Source organism: Anarrhichthys ocellatus, unplaced genomic scaffold, assembly GCF_004355925.1.
Source record: "Anarrhichthys ocellatus isolate YVR2014 unplaced genomic scaffold, GSC_Weel_1.0 scaffold79, whole genome shotgun sequence".
NCBI lineage: Eukaryota > Metazoa > Chordata > Actinopteri > Perciformes > Anarhichadidae > Anarrhichthys > Anarrhichthys ocellatus.
The window spans coordinates 1,142,124-1,160,792 of NW_022280109.1; the positions used below are offsets into that span (position 1 = coordinate 1,142,124).

The 18,669-nt window shown below is 43.6% G+C and overlaps 1 protein-coding gene across 8 annotated transcripts in view; it reads left to right on the forward strand.

Annotated features, from left to right (window-relative positions):
• LOC116398199 (ankyrin-2-like) overlaps nucleotides 1-18,669 on the forward strand; it is a 190,821-nt gene that overhangs the window by 113,060 nt on the left and 59,092 nt on the right. For 7 of the 8 annotated variants that reach the window (XM_031874299.1, XM_031874294.1, XM_031874298.1 and 4 more), the window contains exons 2-4: nucleotides 8,840-8,941; nucleotides 17,539-17,637; nucleotides 18,547-18,645. In XM_031874299.1, coding sequence (XP_031730159.1) covers nucleotides 8,840-8,941; nucleotides 17,539-17,637; nucleotides 18,547-18,645 — 300 coding nt within the window. Of the gene's footprint in view, nucleotides 1-11; nucleotides 5,452-8,839; nucleotides 8,942-17,538; nucleotides 17,638-18,546; nucleotides 18,646-18,669 lie in introns of those variants that run through there. The other variant, XM_031874300.1, reaches the window with a different exon arrangement.

The following is an 18,669-nucleotide window of genomic DNA, read 5'->3' on the forward strand; positions in this document are numbered from 1 at the left end:
CACACTAGGGCGCCCCTGAAGTGCTCTTTTTAGGAGACTTTACAGACAAGAAAGTTTTGATTTACTTTTTTAAAGCAGAAACCTAGAAGTTAGTGTCAGCTAGTACTTTTAAAGCCGCAGGTATTTTTATTTTGGGCATAATCTTGATGACAGGACTGTTTTTTGCATCTGTCACTGACAAGATGCTCAACTTGCATGCAACATTTTTCTGTTTTCATTGAAAGCATGTGTAAACGGCTTTAGGACTTATTGTTCTGACTTCGAAATCAGTACTGACTGGTGTCTTGCAAAAGGTGTTAGCAGGAGATACATGAAGGTGTTTGAGGAGCTTGTGTGTGCATTTGTGTGTACGTGGGGTGGGATGAGTTATTATTGCTCTCCTCACCCTTTAAAGGCCAGTGTGACATTTTTGCTCCTAAAGTTATCCTGCACAGCAGCATGTGGACTCTGGTGGCTAATTTGAAAAGCAATGTAATGACTTTAGCAGCATGCCGCGGCTGCTGCTGGGAATACAAGACAAAAAGTACTGCTGATGTATTCTGTAAGAACATATATCAGTGGGGCTACAACATTTTGTTTCTTTTTAAAAGAGGTTTCTTGAGTTAAGTGATTTTTTTGTGGCAGTTGTCCCCTGACTTTAAGATGCTGGAACTTTTTTTCCGATATCCCCGAGTTGCAAAGTTGTATCTCAAACTATTTGGCAGTAGTCTAATTGAAAAGAAAGTGTTTGAATCATAGATAGGGGCGGTTCTTGTTGAACACAAAGCCTGGTCAGCTCATGTATGAGTTCAAAGTGTAGGTTCCAGACACATTTCAGTGCATTATTAAAGGGCATCAGTAGTTTGGATATATTGTCTTTGAAACAGTGCCAGGATGACCGTGACAAATACCTGGCTTCATAAGTATTCAAACGTCATACCGGTGGCTTTGCATGTTAAAGTCATCCAACTTTTGTCTCAAGGAAAAACAACTTTATATATGGTTTTATATAACCATACATTTTATATGAACAGGAAATGATACACTACGTGTGACGTCGGCTGTAATTCAAACTGCAACTTTGAAAGCTACTGAAAATGTAACTTCACAAATGTTTTTCTTAAGATTTAATACTTATTTGTTGTCGTCCAAGAGTTTTTTGGAGCGGTTTTACCACCACCTAGCACCCACACATTGTTTTCCCCATGTGAGCTGCTCTTTCATATCCTTTGTGCATTGCATCGTACTGTATTTAGTCTGCAATATTTTTGGTTTGTGGACTTCTCAATATTCCTGTGTGAACACACTACACACTGAGATGTGCTTAATATCAGTGCATAGTAGGGATTTTATACAGCTCTTGAGTTTATTTCAACGCATTTAGCAGCTGAAGGGACAGATATTTTTCACCAAACCAGAATTAACAAGAGAGTGAATGTTGGACTCAGACATGACTCCAAATAACTGCTAATGTTGTGTCTTCTGGATGTGTTAATATACAAATGTAAAAAAAGTGTGTTAAATTACCTGTTTCTCGCCAAATTCCTCCTGGAAGATAAGAAATCAATGTAAACACTTGGTATGCATTCTAAAATGATCAGCAGCAATGACGATTCTTATGATTCGTAGCCAACCAGCTAAAACACGCAAACCTACCTGTTAGTCTTAAAGAGATTTTAAATCTCAGTGGCAATATCCTGGTTAATATGGGTAAAATACAAATATGATGTACAATATACATACAATATACATAAGGGCAATTGTAAACTAAAGGTCTTAGGTCTTGTGCTCATATGGTCAAAACATCAGACTTCTTTTCCTTACCCTTAACATCTACTGTCAAAATGTTCTCATATCTCATGCCACCAACTTGTAGTAGGCCAGCATTCGTAACGGCCCTCGCCGTCTGATACCGAGGAACCCTAAAGGAACCCTAAAGGAACCCTTTGGCATCTGTATGAGATGCACCAGGCTTTCAAGTAACTACAATGTAAACAAAATCCGCGTCATTAGTACATGCTCAAAGAAAATGCTCAGGGAGTGTGATCACGGGAGCGGGTGCTGGTGAGCAGGCGAGCAGCAGAGTTCTGGATGTACTGGAGTTTATTTAGGATTTTGGATGATGTGCCATGAAGAATATTGTTGCAGTAGTCGATTCTGGAGGTGATGTAGTATGATGAGTGACAAAACCCTCACAGGGCAGGTGGGTTGTGACTGGGATGGTTCAAATAAACCAGGGAACCGGTGTCGTGACCAATGTTATTTTGAAGTCACGTTAGTGATGTTTGTGCCATGTTTTCCATCCTCATGTTACGTTGTTTACATGTGACTTAGTTTAAGCACTTATTTCAAGCCCAATTATGATGTTTTTTCCCAAATCTAACAAAGTGGTTTTATTGCCTAAAACTGTTTTAGTTTGTTGGTTAACCACATGTTTATTGGGACCGTAGTGGATAATTATAGTTTGATGCTCTGGGCTAACCAGGAGGAGATGCCAAGGGTCCTGACCAAGCTTCAGTATGTGACGAGTTGGAAAGAGAACGGGTCGAGAAAACAACCCAAAACGTTGTAGTGTATATTTTGCCTGATGAAGCCCAGCAACTGGCACTGGAGGGTCCAGACGGCTGTAATTGGCCTGTGTGTAGCATGAGACATTGATATGACAGCCTGCAGCGACCTGGCTGCACAGGTTCCAGCTGAGCTTCTATTATCTCAAAGGATGAAAGAGAGAAGATAAGAGAAAGAGAAGAGTCAGTGAAACAGTGTGGCAACAGTGAGGCGGTCTCTCTGAGTGGATGTTTGTATTGATTGTTAGACATGGTCTATTCTGGAGAGCTCTACGGTTTGACCCATGATCCTTGACCATTCACACTGACAAACTAGTCGTGTGGATCTTTAAAGTCATGTCCTCCTAATTATGAGCTGTAGCAAATATGCAAATGTTTAGGGGGAAATTAATAAATATAATGCTGCAGGACTAATATAAAGAAGTTTTATTTTAGTCAAACATTACAAAGGTAATCCTCAAGCATGTATTGGAAAAGGGAATTAATCTATTCATCCAATAGCATACATCATTTAAACTAAACATTCCTTAACAGCAAACACTCAGTTTAGATGATTCTGCTCAACAGCAAATGACATATGACATAGTATGAAGTTATAATTGCCATTTTCACCCCAATCACGTAATACTTCCCTATTGAATATCCTTCATACTAAATAAATATTAGTATTCATTCATTCATTATTTTGGTGCAGTTGAATACTAAAAAAGCATTACATGGATGCTCCCTCAGCCTTATGCATTTACATCTAAACAAACAGCCTCCCGGGTCCTGCACTGATGCACTGTTTGTTCTGATTGCCTGGGCCATTTCCAAGATGTCTTCCAAAGCTCTGTGCTGCTGTTGATCATAATGGTAATGAAGGGAATGGAAACAGGGAAGATGAATGTGGTGTGTATATATCAGGACCTACTGTAGTTCCAGTTATGTCAGCTTGAGGATAATTAATTAGAACAAGTTATTTATACTCTACATGAATGGTCTGTACTATTTGATTATATCGTTGGTATCGCTTTGGGGTGAAAACCTCACACCTCTAAGTATAAAAGAAAAACAGCTTTTTATTTTGCTAAATGTGGGGTTTTGTGGATATAATGATTATTATTAGTTGCACTGACTGATGTGCTGTTGTCGACTAATGTGTGCAAGGCAACCCAAAGGAGCTTTTAATATCAGAAACACACACAAACACAGCCAGCACCAACGGGAGAGGTGCAGTTGCTAGTAAACAGAGATGCTGTTATTCTGTGCGGACAGCTAGGAATACAATGTCCTGCTTCAATCAAATAAACAAGGGCAATTCATGTGTGAGCATGTTCTTACTCTTACTCTTATGTTGGTCAAATGTCCTCTTTAAGCTATTCTTAAGGATAGAAATGTTTAGCTGGATTTAGGTTAGGTTCAATATATGGTATTGGTAGTATAGTGGTGTAGTAAAGGGCAGTTTAATGGTCATGCATTTAGTTATTGGTGGACATAATAAGCACCCTCCCATAAAAGTTAATAGCTGTAACAGCAACAGTAATCATTTTTTAGCCACTTGAGGGCAGAAGAACTCTAAAACAAGCTGACAGATTCACAATAAGGAAGTTGTTTTGCCTAAAGTTCATGTGGTAGCAAACAACTTTCCATTTAGACATCAAGCCAACACAGAGCAACATTATTATTCCATATGAGTTTGTGTGTTTGTTGTGTTTCAGGCCACTGACTCGAATATTCACTCACCTATTAGCTCTGTTCTTCTCTCCACCAACTACTGAGAAACATACATGTCTCTTTAGCTGCGCGTGTTCCACTCTGCAGCATGGCTCCAGTGGTCCATGCTAATACTTAGCATATGCTACCTAATTATACACTGCCATAGTTACTAATACACTTTTAACTTTAAGATAATAAGTGGACCTTGAGTTTAATCTATTGGCTTGTTTTAGTTTATGTGCTGGTATTGTATTCTCATGGTAATTGATGCAATCTTGAAATTCTATATGACTAATAGAGATATACAGTTAAGGTTCAAGGTTCATCTGTTGTAAATGCAGTTGTAGTCCATGTTGTATGCTACATAAGAAAAGCAAAACAAAGCTTTTTTATGATGGAGTCTCACCGCCTGAGGGAAGAAGCTTCTCAGTAATCTAGTGCACAACAGCCGAAACTTCTGTATCTTTATGGGTGTTGTCTTTTAATATCCTTTGGGCTCTCAGCAGGCACTTTTTGTCACCAATATCACTGATGCTCGTTAGATGGGTACCAATGATGTACTTCTTTTTTGTGCTGGAGAACGAGTTTCTCAAATCATTTCATCAGAAAGGGGGTGAGTGCCATGGGGCGGTAGTCATTTAGACCGGACACTGCAAACTATTTAGGTACAGGTATGACAATGTCTTTCTTGAAGCAAGTGGAAAATCTCTGCTATGACAGTGATATCTTAGGCATGCCAGTGATGACATCAACTATTTGTGTCAACAACACAGGTGTTAGTTGGAGCCATGCTAAAACATTAGCATACAAATGTTAAGTCATAGGCCTCCACAAGTGAGACACTTGAAGTGTTAGCATGGGAGCTACTCACTCAACATAATTAATGTGTTAACACCAGAGTAGTGTGTGCGTGTGTGTCTGTGTGTGTGTGTTTTCCTCTGTATTTCTTTTCTTGGATCACTCAAACATGAAGATCCAGTATGTCTCACATGTGAATGATGCCCTATCGTACGGCTGTGTTGATAGATAGTTCTAAAGGAAATAATGTCCTTCATGTAATCTGTGCTTGTTTTGCTAGCTCTGCTGACAGACGGTGCCTTGCTGTCATGGTTACCTCCAGAGAGGGCAGTGCTTGTCACCGTGGAAACTGGGAGGGGCAATGATGCCCCCAGCCTGGGCACTGGTCTCTCACATCATGTGTGCAGAGGTGGGGGAGGTTGTTTTTTATTATTGATAAAGCTCCTAGCGTTCCTCAGATGAAGACAGTGACTTCTTTAAATGAATGTTTGATGTAATGTGAATGTGGGCTTTGTCATGCTTAGGAGGTTTGATTAAGTCATGAAGTAATGGTCTATGAGCAGGAACATGTTGTTATAGAAAGGACACATAATACTAAAAGATACACATTATTCAGTTTGGTTATATTTTCTGTGTATTCAAGTACCTAACAGAATTCTAAAATGTACTAACTGTGGTGAAAGAAGCAGGAAAGCACTGACCTTCATGCCTGGCTAAGGTCCCTATTCATTGCAGACTCACCCCAAACATGACCTTCATGTAGCTGTAGGCCTCTTACAGTGTTTTCTTTTCTTCTGATATGCACAGCACATTCAAAACATTTACCCATCAAAAACACTGACTAAGCTCCTTATAACCAGGAGTTATGAAACTATTTCTGTAGGAAGCTGACTGCCACAATTCTCCCTTTCTCTGCAATGTTAAGTATCATCCATGCAAAAGCCCCACTTGTCTGAGAGTCCTGTTGGTCTCAGTGTCACTATAGCAACCCGCCAGTTGGAGAACAATGATGAGGGCAAGGTCTTGCATAATGTGACTCTGCAGCTCTGGAGGGAATGTGAGGATATTATCAGACAGGCTTGATTGTGAAAATGGCTGCTTTGTGCATTGCTGCTAGAAAACAATAGTAACCCCGTAAGAACATGCATGAGGCTGTATAAATAAGTCTTTCCAGGCTAACAAAAGTGCCCGCTTGGATGCCTATGCTGATGCTCTATAGGGTGCCCTTCCAGTGGAGAAGTGTGATGAAAATGTGATGCAGGGATCTCTAGGGTGCCCTTCCAGCAGAGAAAACGTGATGCTAGGGTGCCCTTCCAGCAGAGAAACTGTTGACTAAGTGATACATAGACTTGCAATGCACCCCCCCCCACACACACACACACACACACACACACACATTTGTATAAAAGCGCACCATCTATCTTAAACTTGCTTCAAGTCTCTGCAAGTTGACTTTAGACGTTTTCATTGAAGCTGTCTGTAATGTTATTCGTATTATGTGTAGACTGTGGACTGAAACATGGAGAAGCATTAGTATGGTCCTTTAAGGTGATAGCGGCGCTGTTGCAGAAAGCTCCAGCAGTCGTGTGTCTGAGTGATGCAATGCAGTTCTCTGCAGCAGCCAGACTGACTGCAGGTCAGTCGGAACCATACGACCAGGATTATTTGTGATTGTTTGAAGAAGACATCAGTGCTGCGGTGTCACTGATCATTTTATGCATCATCAGGGCTGCATTGTTTCCTCTGATCTTTGCATTCTACGTGTGAAACTGTGTGCAGGGTGCTGCTGTAAGGGACTGAGTGACAGACTGTGATGAAGGGAAGGACAAATGAAACTCTGAAAGAGCCTGCTAATGAAAATTTGATGCAAACTGTGACCTTTACAGCCAATGAAAGACCATTCCTTAGCAAAAGAAATAAACAGGACATCCCCTGAACTGTCCATGAGCAGGACAGTGAGTCCCCATACCTCCAGTGTGGTGCTACAGTATTTCTGAAACTGACCTCTGACCTCCTCCTGGAAGGAATAGCGCAGTTTGAATGCAGCAAAAATAAGCATCACACAGTGTTTTTCCACAGGAGGAACAGAGAGCTGGGAGCTTTGAGCATGCTGTATGTGAGCCAGAATTTAGCTTTAGTGACGGTGCCAAGAAGAAAATGCTGAATCATTCTGCCTCCTTACAGTCCTGGTCTGTTTCCAACTGCAGCTCACTCAGCCTCCAAAAACAAACAGGCGACATGTCCTTCCCAAACCTTGACCATAAATATCATTGTCCACTAAGGAAACCGTATATGTCTAATTATGGATGCACATTAATTGTTGCTAACGATTTATTGTGGGATTCTGCTCAATGCCAGTTTAGACTTTAGTTCTTTAAAGAAAATGAAAGCATGTTAATTACATAAGCATGCATACATATAATTATGTTCCAGTTTATTTTTAGAGCACAATGTCATACAAAACCAACTAAAACCAATTTATGGAGTGATGAGTTCCAAACAGTCTTCAGATTAGATAGAACTTAACTGTCAATGTACAATTCAATGTCACACAGTAACTACCAGTACAACAAAATGCAGTTAAATGTGGTGTTCACTCACCAAAACCCATTGTGCATATCAGTCAGCGCTAACAGATGTGTTGAATGCATTTCCTTCCAGACTTTTTAAGTATCTGAAATCTAGCATTGTTTACTTCCGTGGTTACCATCTTGCTATCTTCTTCACTGCTTTTGTTGGCACATTGCTGCATTTCTACCTCATACTGCCACCTGTGGATCAGTGGGACAATGTGACAGGACTGTGTAATGCCACGTGTCACCTGCACAACCGCATCTAGCTAGTCCACTAGCATGAGTTTGTGTAGTTATATACTTTAAAAAAACGGAACAATGTGAGGTAAAATAGAGCAATGAAACTGCAATGAAAAAGGAGAGAGCAAATCATCTGCATAGCTCTAATAACTGATACTATGTTTGCAGATGATGGTGTCAAGTGGGAGCAAAAAGATTAAACAGATGAGGTCCAAGAATGGATCCTTGTGGGACACCATAGAGCTTTGAAACACTCCAGTACATTGTCAGATGGAAAATGCTATGGTCAACATCATTTTGGTATCAGTGGTAATCCTTGAATGGTGAGCATAAATAGAGTGTATTTTCCCCCATCGGTTTTAACAGTAGAGTTCAATATATTTATTGCACCTAGCTTAAAGCTACTTTCCCCCTGTAGTCCCTGGGCACAGGCCCCCAGTGTTTGATGAAGTGCAGGTTGACAAAGTAAAACAAATCATTTAAAACAATACACTTTTGAAAACAGACAAAGTAAGACATCAATATTACAATCAGGAAAAAAATATTCGTTTTCAATAAAGATCATGACATGATGATTAACAAACAATCAAGCGGTACAAACATTTTCCAACTGACCAATGCTTGCAAACAAAATGTTGTCTCAAACTCTGACACTGAATTTAGTGCGCTCTCTCTGATACTCAGTTGTTCCACGTCCCGTCTGCACTAACGTAACTGAAACAGAGTTTTGACCAAACTTAGACTGTAATTCAGTCCCCTCTCCTGGAGGCTTCAGCTAACCATGGCCCAGTGCTAAACAGCTGAAGAGTTTGTGGAGTTAGATTGTGAGTTGGGTTTTTTAGTCCATTAATTGAGAAAGAATGTGACTCATTAAGAATTTTGTGATAACTATTCATCATCGACAGCCAAAGAGGAAATTTATATGTGCTTTGGAAATTATGTCGATGATTTTATGAAAATATATTTCTCCTGTGTCTCTTACAGTCGGACAGCAACACCAGTTTCCTGCGAGCGGCAAGAGCAGGGAACATCGACAAGGTTTTGGAATATCTCAAAGGGGGAGTGGACATCAGCACCTGCAATCAGGTAGGAGACATATCACATAACATGACTTACAGCCGGACAAGCACAGGGGTAATATTAGTATTCATTGTGATTTCATTTAGGAGTACTTACATGAATGCTTCTAGATAGGGATTATTTACTGAGCTACCTAAATGGATTGTTATCGACTGTTGGAATAATGTGGATGAACCACAGCATTGTTATACTGTTCAGACACCAAGCACAGGTAAAACAGCTTAAGCTGCCAACTTCAATTACTGAAATTTTCCAGCACAGTTTGGTTGAGGCGGTTGTTATTTCCTTACAGCTGTAGTAAGTGATTGTAGGCCACTTATCACCTGTGAAGTTGTTATGGCCAACATGTGAGCAAACGGTTGCCTGTACACATTCAGCAGACACAGAGCAACATTATAACTCATTTGGAGTTGTGTTTATGTTTACCCAAAAGAAAACTGACTTTTTAGCTGCTAAATGTTCCACAATGTTCGCCAGCTAGTCTTTAAACGTGTATTTGCTGTTTTGTGCTCATCAGGTGGTGAACAGTGGGTTTATCAGAGTTTATAACCGAAAACAGCTGCTGGAAACCAGGCTGATAAGAGTTTTTGCAGGCTGACACGCCAAAACAGTGAGCTAAAAAGGCAAAAAGGCTCTGAGCAAGAGCTGAGGGGAACTGCAGAGTTGATAATAATTTCTGGGTTTGTCAATACAAGCGATACCTTTAACATTACATAGTCATTTGATACATTTTATCCTGTTAAGTGAGTCCAATGGTGTTTATCATATAATCCACAGAATGTATTATTCAAAGAGCTAATGTGCTCATGCTGTCCACCACTAATCTTTGCTTTATTATCATACAAAAATGGTTCAGTAGCGGAGAGGACTGTGTTTGATCTGGGAGAGTTTCTTTATTTAGGTCTAGTTATCTAGCGTCCTCTAAGCCAATTAGCATTCCAGCATAGACGAGGGGGCCAATGAAACCTGATGCAGCCATGATGACCAGCCCGGTAAACAAAAGTCACATGGAGTGGAAATTTAAGATTAGCTGGTGGCTCTGTGGTATGTGAAGACATTTTTTGTTATCAACTGATGTTGGCACCATCAAGATATTTTTGAGCTAGGTTTAATAGGTTTAAAAATGAATCACAGTAATTGTCACTTATCAAAGTATGATGTCAACAGGAAATAGACACCATCTAGTTAGTAATTGAGATAGTTGTTTTTGAATGCCTTTTTATATATAGCATTGGATTAATTCATTTCCTTTCCACATACAGTATAATAATGGTACTCATACTTCTTGTGTCACAATGTGCTTTTTCCACCCATCCCATCCATTTTCCACCGCTTATCCGGGGTCGGGTCGCGGTGGCAGCAGGCCAAGCAGGCCGACCCAGACCTCCCTCTCACCGGCAACATATTCCAGCTCATTCTGGGGGATCCCGAGGCGTTCCCAGGCCAGCTGGGAGATGTAATCTCTCCAGCGTGTTCTGGGTCTTCCCCGGGGTCTCTTCCCAGTTGGACGTGCCTGGAAAACCTCCAGTGGGAGGCGTCCAGGAGGCATCCTAATTAGATGCCCGAACCACCTCAGCTGACTCCTTTCGACGCGAAGGAGTAGCGGCTCGACTCCAAGTTCCCTCCTGATGACCGAGCTCCTTACCCTATCTCCAAGGCTGAGCCCGGCCACCCTACGGAGGAAACTCATTTCGGCCGCTTGTAGCCGCGACCTTGTCCTTTCGGTCACGACCCAGAGTTCGTGACCATAGGTGAGGGTAGGAACGTAGACCGAGTGGTAAATTGAGAGCTTTGCCTTCCGGCTCAGCTCCCTCTTCACCAAGATGGTCCGCTGCAGCGCCTGCTTTACTGCTGCAGCCGCACCGATATGCCTGTCGATCTCCCGCTCCATTTTACCCTCACTCGTGAACAAGACCCCGAGATACTTAAACTCCTTCGCTCGAGGTCGGCACTCCGTTCCCACCTGGAGGGAGCAATCCACCGGTTTCCGGCAGAGAACCATGGCCTCAGATTTGGAGGTGCTAACTCTCATCCCCGCCGCTTCACACTCGGCTGCAAACCGCCCCAGTGAATGCTGGAGGTCATGATCCGAGGAGGCTAACAGGACCACATCATCTGCAAACAGCAGAGAGGCGATCCCGAGACCCCCGAAACTGACGTTCTCCGCCCCCAGGCTGCGCCTAGATATCCTGTCCATGAAAATCACGAACAGGACTAGTGACAAAGGGCAGCCCTGGCGGAGGCCAACACCCACCGGGAACGTGTCTGACTTATTGCCGAGAATGCGGACACAGCTCCTACTGCAGTCGTACAGAGACCAGATCGCCCGTTGTAACGGGTCCGGCACCCCATACTCCCGCAGCACCCCCCACAAGACCCCCCGAGGGACCCGGTCGAAAGCCTTTTCCAAGTCCACAAAGCACATGTAGACTGGTTGGGCAAACTCCCAGAGCCCCTCCAGTAGTCTTGCGAGGGTAAAGAGCTGGTCCACTGTTCCACGGCCGGGACGTTATCCGCACTGCTCCTCTTGAATCTGAGGTTCGACAAGCGGTCGGAGCCTCCTTTCCAGCACCCTGGCATAAGCCTTCCCCGGGAGGCTGAGTAGTGTGATACCCCGGTAATTCGAGCACACTCTCCGGTCCCCCTTTTTGAAGATGGGAACCACCAACCCGGTCTGCCATTCCATGGGCACTGATCCCGACCCCCATGCGACATTGAAGAGGCGTGTCAGCCAGGACAGCCCAACTATGTCCAGCGCCTTCAGCATCTCAGGGCGGATCTCATCCACCCCCGGCGCCTTGCCACCAAGGAGCTTTTTAACTACCTCAGCGACCTCTGCCAGGGATATGGGTGAGCCTCCCCCTAGGTCCTCAGGCGCTACCTCCTCTGCAGAGGACATGTTGGTCGGGTTTAGGAGTTCCTCAAAGTGCTCTTTCCACCGCCCAACGATGTCCTCCGTCTGGGTTAGCAGTTCCCCCCCCCTGCTGAGAACAGCCTGGGGTAAGCCCTGCTTTCCCTTCCTGAATCGTCGGATGGTTTGCCAGAACCTCCTTGAGGCCAACCGAAAGTCCTTCTCCATGGCCTCCCCGAACTCCTCCCATGCCCGAGTTTTAGCATTCGCAACCACCGCAGCTGCAGCCCTTCTGGCCTGCCGGTACCTGTCAGCTGCTTCAGGAGACCCCTGGGCCAACCAGGCCTTGAAGGTCTCCTTCTTCAGCTTGACGGCTTCCCTCACCTCCGGTGTCCACCACCGGGTTCTCGGGTTGCCGCCACGACAGGCACCGATGACCTTCCGGCCGCAGTTCCTAGCGGCCGCGTCCACAATAGAGGCTTTGAACATGGTCCACTCGGATTCCGTGTCCCCAACCTCCCTCAGGATGTGTGAGAAGTTCTTCCGGATGTGGGAGTGAAAGACCTCCTGGACAGGGTCCTCCGCCAGACGTTCCCAGTTTACCCTCACTACACGTTTGGGTTTGCCGGGCCTCTCCAACCGGTTCCCCTGCCATCTGATCCAACTCACCACCAGGTGGTGATCAGTTGACAGCTCTGCTCCTCTCTTCACCCGAGTGTCCAAGACATACGGCCGCAAATCAAATGATACGATTACAAAGTCGATCATTGATCTCCAGCCTAAGGTGTTCTGGTACCAGGTACACTTATGAGCCACCTTATGTTCGAACATAGTGTTCATTATGGCCAAACAGTGGCAAGCACAGAAGTCCAATAACGAAACACCATTCGGGTTCAGATCGGGCAAGCCGTTCCTCCCAATCACCCCCCGCCAGGTTTCTCCGTCATCGCCCACGTGAGCGTTGAAGTCCCCCAGGAGAACTATGGAGTCAGTAGGCGGCGCCCTTTCCAGGACCCCTCCCACTGACTCCAAGAAGGCCGGATACTCCGAACTGCTGTTTGGTGCATAAGCACAAACCACAGTCAGAGCCTTGCTCCCCGCAACCCGTAGGCGCATGGAGGCGACCCTCTCGTTCTCCGGGGAGAACTCCAACATAGCGGCGGAGAGCCGGGGGCTCGTGAGTATCCCCACTCCCGCCCGGTGCCTCTCACCCTGGGCAACTCCGGAAAAGGACAAAGTCCAACCCCTCTCCAGGAGCTTGGTTCCAGAGCCAACGCTGTGTGTGGAGGTGAGTCCAACTATTTCTAGCTGGTATCGCTCCACCTCCTGCACCAGCTCCGGCTCTTTCCCCGCTAGCAAGGTGACTTTCCACGTCCCTAGAGCTAGTCTATGCCGCCGGCGATTGGCATGCCCAGGCCTCCCGCCCGACCCGCCGCCCGGTCTGCATAGCACCCGACCCCGATGCTTGTCCCTGCGGCTCCATGGTGTTTATTCGGGCTGAGCCCAACTGGGCCCCATGGGCAAAGGCCCGGCCACCAGACGCTCGCCTATGAGCTCCCCTCCTGGGTCTGGCTCCGGGAGGGTGCCCCGGTTTCCCTGGTCCGGGCGAGGTGGCTAAAGTCCGTGGGCTAACTATCATAGGGGTCGTTTTGAACCGCTCTTAGTCTGGGCTCTCCCCTGAAACCTGTTTGCCTTGGGAGACCCTACCAGGGGCTAATGCCCCGGACAACATAGCTCCCAGGATCACTGAGCCACTCAAACTCCTCCACCACGATAAGGTGGCGATTCCACCAATATCTATACATTTATAAACCTTCTAGAAGCAGACAAGTCTCAAAAGATTGAAAGTTACAACTTTTTGTAGGTCAAAATTTCTACCATATACCAGATTTCAGAATGGACTTCAGTGATTAATGAGCATTACTGGTGTAATTCTGGGTACATTAGGAGTTGGGTAAACCACCCATCAAGATACAAATGTAGCTAAACTTCCAGACTATATCAGTATATGACCACTTGTCATCACATGACAGAAGTTCCACACAACTGTCTGACAACTGCCGAAAAGTGGCAAATGGACTTCGATATAAGCTTTTTTTGTTTTATTACCACGATTAAGAAGGAACTTTCACACCAAAATATAATTCCTAAAACAATCATATTATTAATTGTAACTGCAGTTTCCCACAGCTCTACAGAGTGTTTAGTCTCTGCTAGCTGTACCCTGCTCAGCACCAAACACCAAGCAAAGTTAGCAACTACGTAGTGAAGTGGAGCATTTAGCAGCTAAAGAAACAGATTTATTTCTCAGGGGTTGGTGGAGACCAAACCAGAGCTAAAAGGAGAGTGATTATTGGACTTACATATATCAGGTGGACATAAACACAACTCTTCTGCTGGTTGTGCAAGTAGGTAACTCTTTACTACAGCTACCATGTTACCTATAACGGTTTTATTTAGGCAGATAATACATAAGATGTTGTGTTGGTTCAATGGCTTAGCCCGCTAGCCATAAGGAATACTATTACTGCATTTCCCATGGTTGAAATGAGAATGCAGCAATATTATTCCTCCTATCAGGTATGGAAGACATAGTAAAGACCACCTAACATTGCAAAAAAGCTGAGAATTATTTTTGATATTCAAAAATAATAGAGTAGTTTTGAGCAGATTGTTGATAATCTTTTCCATTTCCCTGAAAACATCCCCTGAGTGGCTAATGGGCATCAGTGTTTTAGTGTTCTCTGAAGCTGATTATAGCTCAATAACATAATGCACTGATGAGGTGGTATTTACTGATTATAAGCACCTCCCTCCCCTGAGACAACTCCAGCACTGCTAAATTAGATTTTCACCACATCACATTTGCATTGCTTTAAAAATGCTTGTGTAATAGATCAAACAGATAATTGGGAAACATCTCCTAAGTGATTGTGTTCATGTGGGCTGACAGAATGAGGTAACAGATTTTATGGATGGACGAGTGTGCTTACAGGGCATGGAGAATGATAAAGGGGTTAGTGGCTTCCTGGAGGGGAATGGAGGGCATGGGGGAGGGGGTGTACAGCGATGAATAAGGCCCCAGAGACTTATGGCAGAATTGGAGGTTGCTTGTTTATAATGGCTGTGTTCCATATTAAAGAAAGAAAAACAGAAAACATATCATGACTTTGCATACAGATCGATCCATTATCCATCCATTAATTAGACATGTAGTTATAGACATGAAGTACATTAGACATGGCTTATACTTATAGATAGATATTCTATACACGGGTGATTAAAAGTCCTTCCCTGACCAAATGGGGAGAACTTTTTTCATTCAAATCCCTCTGACTGTTGTTGTCCTTTGGGACAAAAGACATCTCTGCCGTAGTCACAGCTGAAAAATAGTTGTTTGGTCTTTTCTGGTAGAACAGTGATAGGTGCTACTTCAAACAGACTGTTGAATGATTGTTCTGGAATGAAGAACTGAACAGATACCCTGGGGTGGGGGTTGGAAGTCATGGTCTCCCCTGGTGTCCCACAGTTGTCCTACATTTTCTTTACATGCTTTTTCATTTAGTTACTTTGATGCTTTATCTTTTGGACCTACTATTTTTCATTAATGTACCTATCTGAGGATGACGTCCCCATTTAGAGTCAACGCTGATTGGACAACCGGACATGGTTATCAAGTTCCAAGGCCAAGCAAGAAGATTGAAACATATTATGTCAGGCCCACTGCTTGCCCATCCATCACCTGCATCTTCACACCCTTGGTTTGCACTTCAATACATAAAGGGCACACTACTTCCTAGGTTTGCACTGAGCGTTGGCATTGGATGTAAATCATGAGGTGCATAATCTACAAAATTTCAATATAATTCTTCGGGAAACATGGCTGCAAAATCATATTTAAAACTAACAAGGCCACAGAACACAGTCATGTTGTAGCGCTTCTGAACATTTCCATTCAAAATATTAAGCCGAAACCACAGAGTACCATCAATAAACACAATAAAGAGGTCACTTTTCTGTACTTTGAACTAGCATTTTAGATACAGCAGTTGTACCAACACATTGGCTAAATGCCGGGTGATACGAGGCCAGCAGGAGGCAGGCAGGTGCATTAACATGTCAGCTGTTCAAAAAAAAAGCAGGACTTAGCTATACATTTTCTGCTGTTACTGAGCAGATGCCTACAGCCAGCTGTGGGTTACATCTGGGCAGAGAAAACTGAAGCATAGTGAGATGATTCTAGGATGAGCCAAAACTCTCTTGGTACCCAACAGGAAGCCTCTGTCGGGATCCCAGGAGTCCGGTGGGACCATCGGCCTCAGGGGCCTGTGTGATGAGGGTTAGTTTGGCAGTCAGAGGAAATTACTTATCGACTGTTTTTATGCAGCACCCTAATGCTAGTGTTGCTGAAAGGTTTATTTAATCAGTGCTGGATCTTAGAAGAGGAGAAGGGCAAACCATAGGGAACAACCCTGCATTCAGCGCCATTCTTTTGCTTAAAGACCTCAAAGACAATGGGAGGCTGTTGTCTTCATTTTCATTCTACTAATAAAGCTGCACTAATCAATCAATTAACAATGGATCAAATGACTATGGAATGCTCATAGTAAAAACCTTCCAGAAAATGAATATACTGTACACCGCCAAAGTTCCTCCCAGAGCCATTCAGCCTGGTTTAGCTCATTGTTTTGATTCTCAATTACCTTGTTTTTAGCAGACAAGGGAAGCTTGTTTAATGCAAAATTGATGTGCAATATCTGACCAGAAGCAAACGCCAGACAGACAAAGCAGTTAGCTGGGGAAACAGGCGGAGCATTAAGCAGAGAGACAGATATTTATCTCCGTGAGTTGGTGGGGAGCAAACAAGAGCTAAAAGGACAGTGAATATTTAGCTTATATCATCAGGTGCACAGAAATGCTACTCCTAATAAAAAAGTAATGTGGCTCCAGGTCTGCTGGATGTGTACATATTATAAAGGATAGGCCTTATTAGCCCCTTGTAATTTGGTCTTCAGTCGGTTTATTACAAAACCATTTGAGCTCAAACATTCAGGTGGTAATCTCTCAGTTATCAAGCTTATTTTTTTCACCTTGTCCTTTCCTAGCAAGCCCATCCCACCTCTTCCCTGCCAACCAACCAGCACATGACACCGAAGAGCGCTATACAGATATTAATAACGTATGTGTCAAGTTAAGGGACATTAATTTGTCAGTATTATCTGTAATTTGAAATATATCAGATCTTCTAGCTTCTATAAGATTTTTTGAAATGTGTTTCTAGCTAGTTTGGTATTTAAGAACCAACCCCCATATTCATTTATTTTCTCTACCAATTGCCTATCAATACCAAAGGAATTGATATTTGAGTAGAAGGGATCAACAAGGTACCATGGAAAATAAGAGGATGTTTGGTTGACCACCAAACAAACACACACACACAGACACACACACACCTATTTATATCTTCATTCCATGGACTGGCTCTGCTCCATGCAAGCATATTACAGAACAACATCTGACCCAACTTTGATAGCCAAAGCTTTGATATTTCAGTCTACCCCTCCACATGTAAGAGTGAGGGACAGCCACACATTCAAAATTAAGAAACCGAGAAAAAGAGGCAGTCTCAGTTAGTTATGGACCTGTTGGAGGAGGTAATCCCTTCTCTTTCCATTTGTACCTGTCTTTAGTCTTTGTTGGTGTTAGGTTGTTCAAATTTGGGCCTGACCTTTCCTCCCTCATCTCTTTCCAGAATGGTCTCAATGCACTGCACCTTGCAGCCAAGGAGGGCCATGTTGATCTGGTCCAGGAGCTTTTGGAGCAAGGTGCCGGAGTGGATTCGGCCACAAAGGTAGGTCATCTCAGCTTCAAACTGAGCAGACTTCAGTTCCTCAAAAGCAGGATTTATCCACGTGTCCTCGCAAAATAGCTGCTTCTAGAACCTTCGTGATGTAGTAGAGTTGCAAGGCAGCTAATAGATTTGTAGAGAGCATAATCTATGCTAAGGGGTCCTGAAGCTGCTCTGGAGGCTTGTGGTGAAACAACACCTTACTACTGTTGTTTTTTATATTCTTACTTTGTCACCTATCTGTGTTATTTTCATACTCAACTTTTAGCTGCCCTGCAGACATTGAATTCTTTAATGCTGAACATCATAACATATTAGACTAGTATATTGGCTCTGCAGGCGTACGGTTTTCGGTCGTTTGTGAGTGTGGATCTGTTTTTTCAAGGCTAATCTCTTATACTACTGGACCTATCAGCCTGATACATTGTGTGCTCATTTATGAGTGTATGCTAAAGGACCTCTCGTGATTTTTGCAACATTTTTTATTAACTGTTTTATACCATCATTGGCTGTTCTTAACCGGCCAGTAGGGGCCACAAGTGACCAACAACTGCTTCAGCAGCAAAAGGCTTTTCAGGTAATTGGATAGTCTAAAAGCAAGCCTTACCCAATCTGTTGCAGGTCACATTTTGTCTAAAACAGGGACTTCCATAGAAAAGTTTGGTCTCATTTTGAACCTGAGCATCTGCGGCATAATCCCATACCCAATATGTTAAACTCCACTAAAAAGATCACACTTTTGTTCTTTGTTCTTCGCTGCCATCTTGACTGTAACGAAGCGGGGAGCAACACTTTAGTGAAATCCACCTTTTTGGAAGGGGAGGAGGAGACACACCTGGCGGATATCTGCACACTACTGAGTGCAAGGAAATGCTTCTTCTCATTGTCCTTTTATATTTTCTATTAATCCAGAAAGGAAACACAGCACTTCACATATCCTCCCTAGCTGGTCAGGCTGAAGTAGTAAAGATCCTGGTCAAACGAGGAGCTGACATCAATTCACAGTCTCAGGTGAGCTTCTGTACTCTGCTGCTG